At 35.1% G+C, this 10335-nt stretch overlaps 1 protein-coding gene across 3 annotated transcripts in view; it reads right to left on the bottom strand.

Moving 5' to 3' along the window:
* Positions 1-3585: 3585 nt before the first annotated feature.
* The window catches only part of C9H4orf17 (chromosome 9 C4orf17 homolog), a 33530-nt gene continuing 26780 nt past the window's right edge, over positions 3586-10335 (bottom strand). For 2 of the 3 annotated variants that reach the window (XM_030818454.1, XM_030818455.1), the window contains exons 6-9: positions 8137-8218; positions 6491-6734; positions 5406-5449; positions 3586-3962 (exon numbers count right to left, since the gene is read on the bottom strand). In XM_030818454.1, coding sequence (XP_030674314.1) covers positions 3763-3962; positions 5406-5449; positions 6491-6734; positions 8137-8218 — 570 coding nt within the window. In that variant the 3' untranslated portion in view covers positions 3586-3762. The remainder of the gene's footprint in view (positions 3963-5405; positions 5450-6490; positions 6735-8136; positions 8219-10335) is intronic. The other variant, XM_030818456.1, reaches the window with a different exon arrangement.

The raw sequence follows: 10335 nt of genomic DNA, 5'->3' as shown, positions 1-10335 counted from the left end.
AAAATATTTTTTGATTTTGCATAAGATTTAAATATGTATGTGGTTTTTTTGTTTTTAGAGCCTCAAATAGTAGTTTCTAGATAATTTTACTATATTAGTGTATTTTCATTTTCTTTCATTTTATATTCTTTAGAATGTGCCTTCTGACCTTTCAGTTTTTTAATTTTATAGTCACATCAACATCTTTATGATCTATTGCCTATGTATCTGTGAGGGCACATATTCATAAATATACTGTCAATCTATCAGAATGTTGTGTATGGTGGGTTACTTGAAAGAAATGTAGTAATTTTAGGAAGAAGTATCAGTTTGATAGACTTAATAATTCATTTCTTTTGGACTATGGAGCGCATATCTGTTCCTTCTTTGTGATGCCTTTTTATGGTTCTGAAGTAATTACTGAAGAGTTGAGGATCTCTTTAATGCATTTTCTTAATTCTTACAATGGTGATAAGTTACTTCAATTATAAAATTGAATTTTGCAGACTGAATTATTTTATAAAGCTGTTGCTATTGAAAGATCAATTTTGTCTTTACCTGCATTTAAAATGGAACAGCTCTTAGCAGCTGTGGTTTTTTTTTCCATATATTTTTTTAAAATTTGTTGGCTCTTAAGATGAATAAAGTTTATAGGTGCATCTGCCTCCTCTCCTATAAGAATATGCATACTAATGTATGTTTCTATAAATCAAATACACATGTGATAATATGCATGTAAATATATAACTATCCTCATCATGTATGGTTCTCAGTTATTAATTGATGATAACATGATTGATTTGCCATATATCTGTATTACTTGTGTGAATGGTTGTGTTGAACACACTAAGAACAATTTGAATTTTAAGTACAAAAATCCTTAACGTTTATATGGAAACATTGGCAAGAAAGAATAGTGTAAAAGGGAACTGTTTTAGTTTCCTATCAGTAATTGTACATGCAGTTAAATGTTTAAGGTAAAATGATTGGTCTCTGTCACAGCTGAAAGATTTCAGTAGCCTTCATTGAGTTTGGGTAAAATAAGTTGCTGTTCTTTTGTCTTCTTTTTAATAGATAAAAGTTATATTTAAGAAGTACATAACATACTATATATGTTACATACTAACATATATACACACAACAGAAAGTTTATTGGATTTAGTACTGATATTTACTATTTTTGTTACTTTATTCTTAGTAATCTATTATAGTTACCTATTTTAAGGTAAGGTCTGTAGGCAAGATATGTAAGTAAAGACAATCCCTACAATTTTAAAATAACAAAGCTTATGTCTTAAGTTGTATTTTTTCAAAGGTTCATGTTTTTCTGAGTAAATGTGGTTTATTAGCATGAAATATTATGCCTTTTACTTAAATTATTTTATGTAAAATAGGGCACTGTTTAATTATGAAAGGGGGAAAATCATTCCAAATAAAAGTTTAATTTTTATTAATTATAAAAAACTGTATTAGTTTCCTAGATGTGCTATAACAAATTACCACAAACTGGGTGGCTTTAAACAACAGAAATTTATTCTCTTAACAGTTGCAGAGACTAAATGTCCAGACTCACAATGTCCCAGTGCCATGCTTCCTCCTTAGGCCCTAGGAAAGAATACTTCCTAGCCTCTTCCTGGCTTTTGGTGGTTGCCAGCAATCCCTGCTGTTCCTTAGCCTATAGTGGCTTGACTCCAATCTCAGTTTTGTTGTCAAGTGGTCTTCTACCCTGTCTTCTATGTTTGTATCCGTGTCCAAACTCTTCTTCTAAGGAGACCAGCACTGGATTAGAGTTCACCATGATCCAATATGACCTCATCTTGACTACATCTGCAAAGACCTTGTCTCCATATAAGGTCACATTTACAGGGTACCATGTGTTAGGATTTGACATATCTTTTGGGGGACACAATTCTACCCACTACAGGCCCACATCTTATCTAGGATGTTGGTGGCAAGAAGGCGAAGATTACTACCTCTTTTGATATAACTAGTTTCTGAGGTATTTAAAAATTTGGTTTTAAAAATATTATTAAGCTTTTTGCTCATTTTAATGTATACTTTTCTCTCAACATTGTTTTGGTTTATTTAGGTTCTTTGTTAAAACTTCAGTAAATATTAAAGTTACATGTATTAGAACATAATAAAAGTAGAGAATTAAACTACCTAAATAAATGCATCAAAAAATACGTCTGCTGAAATACAGAATTTCCTCACATTTAATTTCTTTAATAACCTACCGTCATCATAAAGCAAGCTCATTCTTAAGAACCAGTCTTCATTCTGATTCTCCAGATTTTGGTGCTGTTGACATTATAGCATTTGAAAATGCTCAGAATGGAAAAATCAAAAACGAGAAAAGAAAGTAATTCTACTGAATAAACATCTTTTGGGAGGTAAATGAACAATGATGAAATCCACCAGTGACTGGCAATTATAAAGCAAAGGGACATACTATTACACTTTATAGACAGAAAAGGTCACAGAAATGATGTAGATAAAAGGCAAGAATTGTCCATAGAGCCCTGAGAAAGTATACAGACAACAGGTGTAAAGTGAGATAAAGAAAAAAAAGAGAATGGCAGAGATTTGAATTAAGGGCAGTAAAGGCATTTAGTAGTCATTAAGCTTTGATTTCAGTTAGCATGCAGGTATTTATCTCTGTTTCCCTGTCTCATTACCAGACAAATATAGAAGTCATCTAATAAATGTGAAGAAGAGAAGCAGTGACAGAATCAAAAGGTGGTATATTGATAGAATCAATGGAAACAATAGGGAATTGGACTAAGCATAAGCCTTGCCACTGCCACTGTTGGTGATGAGACTTTGGATGAGTTATTCAACCTTTGTTAGGTCTCAGTGTCTTTATATGTAAAATGGAAATGTTATTCCATTTTCTCTCTCAGGGCTTCAGCAAACAATTGTCAAGCAGTAGCTAATTACAATGCTTGTATTGGCTTTCTCATTTCTTGCCTTATTTCCCTTGTTTCTCAGTCTTTTTGACACGCCTGCCCTAAAATGGTAATAATATATAGGCTTTTGTTTCAGGCTGTACTTTCTGAGGAACCCAGGCTTAGATAAGATTTTTAAAATGTAAACTTTATAAATTACCAAATGAACACTCACTAAACAAAACAAGGAAATTACAGATCATTCAGTGAAACATTTATAAAAGCAACAAAAACAATGCTAACATTAATATCCACCATTAGTACTGACTGAAAACTAGTTTCTTTCTGGCTCAAGAGTTAGAAACAATATGTATATGTTTTCTTTTTGGAGGGGAAGGGAGCATTTTTTCATAATAGTTCAACAACAGTGAGACACTAGATGATAAAAATCATCTCACCTGTTAAAATTCTGTTGTTGGGTTTGTTTGTTTGTTTGTTTTTGCTGTGATGGTGGTGTTTTGTTTTTTGTTCTTTGTGTTTTTTTCCCCCTCTAACAGAGTTTGGGGTAGGTGTCAAACTGTAACTGCCTAATTCTGATTATGGATGATTTTTCTAGTATCAGGGCTCTATGCTCATGTACTGATAGTGCAAGACTGGAAACATAGTATATAAATAAACATATTTCTTTTACACATCGTATTAACTACAAATGGAAATGTCATTTCCAGTAATATTTATTTGCAGCATTACATACAGGTATTTTTAGATTTACATGTGCCACCATAAAGAGGACCACTTGATTCCTCAATACCAAAAATATTCATTTGAAAAATAATTCGGTGATGTAAATGTGAAGCTCATATTCATGAAAGAATTCACCCAGTCTAGAACTTTTCTACCTCCGGTGTGTTGAAGGATAACATGCTCTTTGGGGACACAGGTTGTATTCTTGTATACTCCTTGCTGACACTGGTTTTGCTGATCCACTCTCCTGAGTGTTAGGCCTGGGAGGAGACTTTGGTTTGCTGAAATATTCTGCAACAGGTATTTTCATATTATTTCTTCTTATAAGTAGTGGAGGCTTGTGCTCAGCCTCTGAAATAGAGAAAAAAATCTAAATAAGACCATAATTGAGACACTGAATACACCTTCTCCATGTTTTAGTAGTAAATTATCTATAAAAAACTATATGAAGTTTAGGTGAATCAGATACACCCAAAATTCACAAAAGAATATATTCCTTTTTTTTTTCACCACATGCTCATCTTTAATGAGTTATTTGTTCTGTAACATGCAGGATATGTTCCTTCACTCTCAAAAGTAAACATGATTGTGATCGCATAGGGTTGGTTATGGGTAAGAGTGACAGAGAGAAAGAAGGAAGATCTATGGTCCTGATAGATGCAACAAGAGAAGAGACAAGCAGTCTAAAACAAGTTAATTGTGCTTGTAAGACCTACATAATTGCACCCAAGCAGGAGTAGGGATGTAAGGAGATGCTAAATACCAACAATGGAGAAAATGGGGCATGACTTGGGAATTCTTATACAAAAAATTCCAAATATCTAAATGATAAAATATGTGTGAGCCTTACGGGTAAGACATAAAGTTGAATAATAGAAACCATCACTGTCATGATGTTATAGTCCCAGGATGAGGAGTTTGGTAGGAGAGGCCAGATACAATAGGCTGTCCTTGGAGTCTAAGTAAGGGAGTACTTTGTAATTTTTAAACTATACTTATTATTGGCTGTTAGCAGATAGTGTCTCTTTTGGGTTTGGTTAATCACACTGGAACTTGCTGGGGTCTAGGGTGACCCCAGTGAGCTCTGATTATATATCATTCCTGGTATAAAGGGAACTTGTAGAAATGACAAGACACATTTTTGTATAAAGCTTGTAGATACACTTCATAGTTGTTGCTCTGTAGTCATGAATGCTATGCTTGTTTTAAAGCTAGAAACTGCCAAACCTACAAGGATACTTTGGGCTATTTTGGACCAAGGTAGGACTTTCCACAATTCTTGATTCTCTCTGGTTCCCCTACAGACTGGAGCTGGGCTTCTGGTGGAACACAAAACTGCTCTTTTCAGTTGTATTTCAGCTGTCTTGTAGGTCACCTGCTTGTGGCTGATTGCCATTTTACTCTTCTCTCTGGTTGACTTTGTCTCCAGTGAAATTATTTAACTCCATTAAGCTGTGAAGAACCAAAACTCTGCAATCACTGTCCTTTTGTTAGGTCAATGCAGGGTTTCCCTTTTCACTGAATTGCTATAACCAAACCTATAGTTCCTGTTGTCCTGCTGTCTTGCTTCTCAAAGAGTGTCTGTCCATGATCAGGCACTTTGCCTTTCAAAACAAAGGTAAATTTATCTTTATGAGAAAGTAAGCAGATGCTCTCTCAAGAGTTGATCTGGAAATTACTATTGTATTTTTCTGTTTTCTTAAAAGCACTGATCCTTAAAATCTGTTCCCTGAGTCATTAGCACTTACTGGTTTCTTTATACCAACTCAATAGTTACCAAAAACTGTACTTAACCTTTTGGTACTTCCTTGTTTTCTTCAGATCCTTGACTTGACACTCTAGATCAGTTGGAGAAAGAAAAAAGTGAATTTCACAGATACAAAAAAGTATTTTCTATAGACTACACTGTCATCAATAAGTTCAGTGTATATGTATCTTAAATATGTTACCCCAATTCTTTGTTTTTTTTAATGCATAGGGTATTAAATTTACTTCCCAATGAAAAATTCTTCTTACTTTGAGTAAATATTTAACTATTGTATCATATGTTAGTCATTAAGGTAGAGATTAACTCTTACTATCTTCCAGTTTCTGATTTTATGGAAACTTTAAGATAGGGACAATTAGTAATACAATTTTTTTGTCTTAATGCTTTTTAAAGTGACATATTTATATTTTCAAAAATGTATTTTTCCTCTAACTTTAAGCTTTAGTCAACTTTTAATCTTAAAGCAACAAGATTTTCTCTCCGAGCTTAAATAACATCCTACCACACATTCTTTCACCATGATTCTACATAAATATATATTCTTCTTCTGTTATTGAAATAACAGCATTTAAGAAAAATTTCTCCTGCAATAATTTCAATTATTTTAGTAGTTATTTTTCTCTCTAGGGGACCCCAGGAGTAAATCAGAGAAAATTAAGTGAAGCAATTTATTTTAATCTTGCATTGTTCTACACAAAAAAGTGAAACCTGTGTGATACACACTTAACAAAATATGCAATAACTGTAACAATACAATTTTGTTTTCCTTAATTGCATCTATTTTTAGTTAAACTATAAAAACCTTTATTATCTTAGATTTCTAGGTAGCCACTCTGGCCTTTCCCTTAGTGGAAAAATAATTTTTCTTAAAAAGAAAGGTTACCAGATAAGAAAGACATAGTTTCTGCCAAAATGTTCTAAACAATAGAATTGAGAACAATTCTTATATTACATATATAAAAATGAAAGCAAATATATATTGCAGTCACTTACCGAATAAAGCGGAGCTTTAGAACCTCCTGTTTAACATTTTGAAAGATAAATAACAAGAGAATTCAAAGTCTTCATGTGCCATAGGCCCTCCCTCTAGGGGGCCATTATATCTAATTACCTGGTTGGTTGATGCCCTTCTATATCTCTGGTCAGCACTTTTGATTTTGCAAGTAAATTTGGGGGCGATTTAACTGTGGGTGGTGATTTAACTGTGGGTGGTGATTTAACTGTGGGTGATGATTTAACTGTGGGTGCTTTCTCAGTCTCTGCTGCTGGTTCCATTGAGGTGTTTCTTCTGCAATGAGTCAACAAGTTTATCTCGGCAAGCTCAGAATGAATCAAAGCTGAGACCCACTCTTTTTCTGGTTTAAAAGACAAAAAAGGGTGGGAGGAGTAAAGGTTGCAATTATCATGTTGGCTAGAAACACAAGAATATCCAGCTCCTGGGTATGAAAGACTGATCATCTATTTTCTGGATAGTTACCTATGTGGGAGTAAAGATTTCTGCAGAAAAGTTGGTTCATTTTAACATAGTTTCTGTTGACCTCTGATACTGTAGAGTGCCCCGAGTAGTTAACTCACTGAGGCACTTGTCCCTGAATAGCAGTGGAATAGTTTTAAAATATTGAGTACAGGAGCCAGTCTTACAGGCTGCTGCCAAAGATATAAGGATACCTATACAAAAATAAGAAGGGTAATATGATTCCATTAAAATACAGACTAATAGGTAATAAACAGTTACTAGCATATCTAGGAAGATATACACCAAAGTATTCACTGAAATGATGTCTGTGGTAATTTTATTGATTATTTTTGTTCTGTCTTATCTCTTTTTTTCTTTCTGGTTCATCTGTTCTTTCTCCCAACAATAAGGATTTATTACTTATATAGTTTATTAAATGTTACATTCTTAGGAAAAATAATTGGAAGGTAACTCAAGACCCATTGCCTTTAAACACTTGTCAATTGCCTAAAAAGTAGTATTGAATTCCTGGGGCAAGGTAATATTTCCAGAATGCTTCCTACTTTAAAACATTAGACTGTTCCTCACACATTGGTACTTCCTAGCATTGATCAGTGCAGTGATTCTCAAAGAGTAGTGCTGAGACCAGCATTATCAGCATCACCTGGGAACTTGTCGGAAACACAAATACTCAAGTCTCACTGCAGAGATTTTGCCTCAGTCAGTCTGGTGATCAACTACATTTGAGGATAGCTGCTCTCTGCCATTTATCATTGTTCCGATTGGGAATGGCATGTGTTTTCATGGAACAGGGCAGGAGGGGCCCAAAAGAGGTTAGGAGATGACTGAGTTGATGGTTTTGCTGGGCAACTGGCAGAGCTGTTACAGGTTGCATAGCTGTTCTACTGTTCTCCTTACCAAAGGAAAGAAATAAGCTCTGTGTTCAGAGTTAACAACAGGACAGAGGATTATGCTCAGGGAGGCCTCTGGGTGTGTGGACTCCGGAGGAGCATAAACCAACTCTAGCTGAGAATAATACCTCCCTTGGACACAAGTGTTTCATGTCACCCAAATGAGTTCAATTTAAGGCATACTGAATTTTGGGTTCATTGAATGACCCAAATAACATGCATGCAGCTGGATATGCAGAAAAGCGATTATCCTGATACTGAAACATTGCAGAAATAATATTGCAACATTATCTCTGCAAATCCAGGGTACAAAACTTCAGATATTGGCATACTCCCAGTTTCTGACAATAAATTGAGCTCAGTGTTTTAAAATTTATATCTTAATCGCACCTTTTAAAGTTGCATGAAGCAGCCACTGTAAAACTTCCGCCAGAGAATCAGTATGCAAAATGCCACAGAGCTTTGCCAGGATCTGACAGAGAACATTAGAGTTACATACGAGTAAATAAATAGTACAAGGCTTATCAGTTTTCCTTTACCTTCTCCAAAATCCCATCTTCCCAAATATCACTTTGTATATGATGTGCAATTAAGTCAATTCGGATTTTTAACTCAGGAGCTTGATTTCAAATAGCACACAGTAGAATCTTAGTGAAAACATTTCCAGTACAATTAACAGTTCAGGGTAGGCTATGGAGTGTGTTTGTCTGAGGTATTGCTCCTCACGAGAGGGCATTAGCTGCAGGGGTCTGCCTGCAGACCCTGACCGAAACGATGGATGAATAAAACGTACACTGACACGCAGATATTCTGTTTTGCCAGTCCAGCTGAGTGTCCAACCGCCTGCGCACCAAGAGAGGTTTGTCACTGTGGCCGGCCCTGAGCAGCTCGCACTCCAGGCATTTATTCGATATACAATTAACAACAGAAGCTTTGAGTAAACACACTTGTGGATAATGAACATGGTTAAGAGGGTAGTTCTAGGAATGATTAAAGCTCAGGTACTGAGGTCTAAGGTAAATACCATTAGGGGGCAATATCCCTAGTCGACCTCCCCCCAAGAAGGCCATCTGGGTAAAAGGTTAGTTAATGGAGGTAGGGTAAACAGACAACTGGGGAAGCCTCTATTGTCCCTAGTATTTACCCTATGATCTAATGTTCTAAGGTAAGAAAGGGCTGCCTCCAGCCTGTTCAGTTATTACAAGCTGTGTAACCTTTTGGCCTTCCAAAAGGTTCGTGACTATTCCCTATAACTTTCCCTAATATTTCCCTTTAATATTTCTGCCGCCATCCTGAGTGAATCCCAACATTAGTCTTGTTTTGTCTGTTCAGTACCAACATCTTCTAGTAGGAATATACTTTTGGTGACTTTATCCTTCCCACTGTACCACAGGGGTCTAATGAGAATCCATCAGTCACAGAACTGGCCCCATCTGCCCTGCTCCTCTACATAGTCTGAGAGAGAGGGATGTGATCTGGGCTGGAGTCATCATTGTACCTCAGTTTCTTGAACACAGCGATTGGCCCAATGGGATGGGAATATAATTCCCTGTATTTATTCAGAATGCTTCCTTGAGATTTTTTTTAAAAACTCTGGAGCTACAGGCTTAAATGTAGGTGACAGTAGAGATAGAAATATGGAATAATTCTCATAAAAATGGACTATAATAAGCATTAAAATAAAAGTACAATGTGTTAAGTAAGCACAGGTAACGAAGTTTCCAGACTGATTCTTAATTGTTTCTGCTGTTAGAATTTAGACATATCTGATACTCATATCTGTCTCCTGAACTTCAGTGCTATATATCCATCTGCCTACAAGATATATTCACTTAGCTATACTATAGATATTTTGGGCATAAAATATATAAAACAAAATCCACATTTCTCTTCCTAAAACCTGCTCCAAACTTACTTTTCCTCCTGGTTCCCCATCTCAATGAACAGCACCAACATACATTAAATTGTCCAAACTAGATGCTGAGATTCATCCTGGACAACTCCCTTGCCCTTTTCTAAAACATAATGTCAAACAAATTCAGTAAAGTCAACCTTCTAAATATTTCTTAAATCACTCCTTTTGTCTTCATCCCCATTGCCTAAAGCAAGATCAAATCTGGTTTGAGCTACTGCAACATTCCTTCTCTTAGTATTTCTGCCTGAAGTCTTAAATTATTATTAATTTAACAAATATTTGTGTTAGTCATTGTTCTAGATGCTGAAGATAGAGAAGCAAAATTAAAGGGCTGCAAAATCAACTGCCCTGTATTGAACTTTGTTATTATGTTAAGATTTCTGTCTTTGATAATGACATATCCTAAAGAGAAAAAGTTAGATTTGCTCCTAATTTCACAACAAATCAACAACTGTGGTGAAAATAGAAAAAAAGCCTCACGGTATTTTCTAAGCCACTCTGCCTCTATAGATTTTTCATCAATATAGTGATTGCACATCACTCCTAACTTCTTCTGTCATAGATCACTAATTGAAATGCCATTTGACCCAGCAATCTCATTACTGGGTATATACCCAAAGGAATATAAATTATTTTGTTATAAAGATATATGCATGTATATGTTCACTGCAGCA

Source organism: Nomascus leucogenys, chromosome 9 (genome assembly GCF_006542625.1).
Source record: "Nomascus leucogenys isolate Asia chromosome 9, Asia_NLE_v1, whole genome shotgun sequence".
Classification (NCBI taxonomy): Eukaryota; Metazoa; Chordata; class Mammalia; order Primates; family Hylobatidae; genus Nomascus; species Nomascus leucogenys.
The sequence above is the reverse complement of the archived record's forward strand: the minus strand, read 5'-3'. Positions and strand labels throughout refer to the sequence as shown.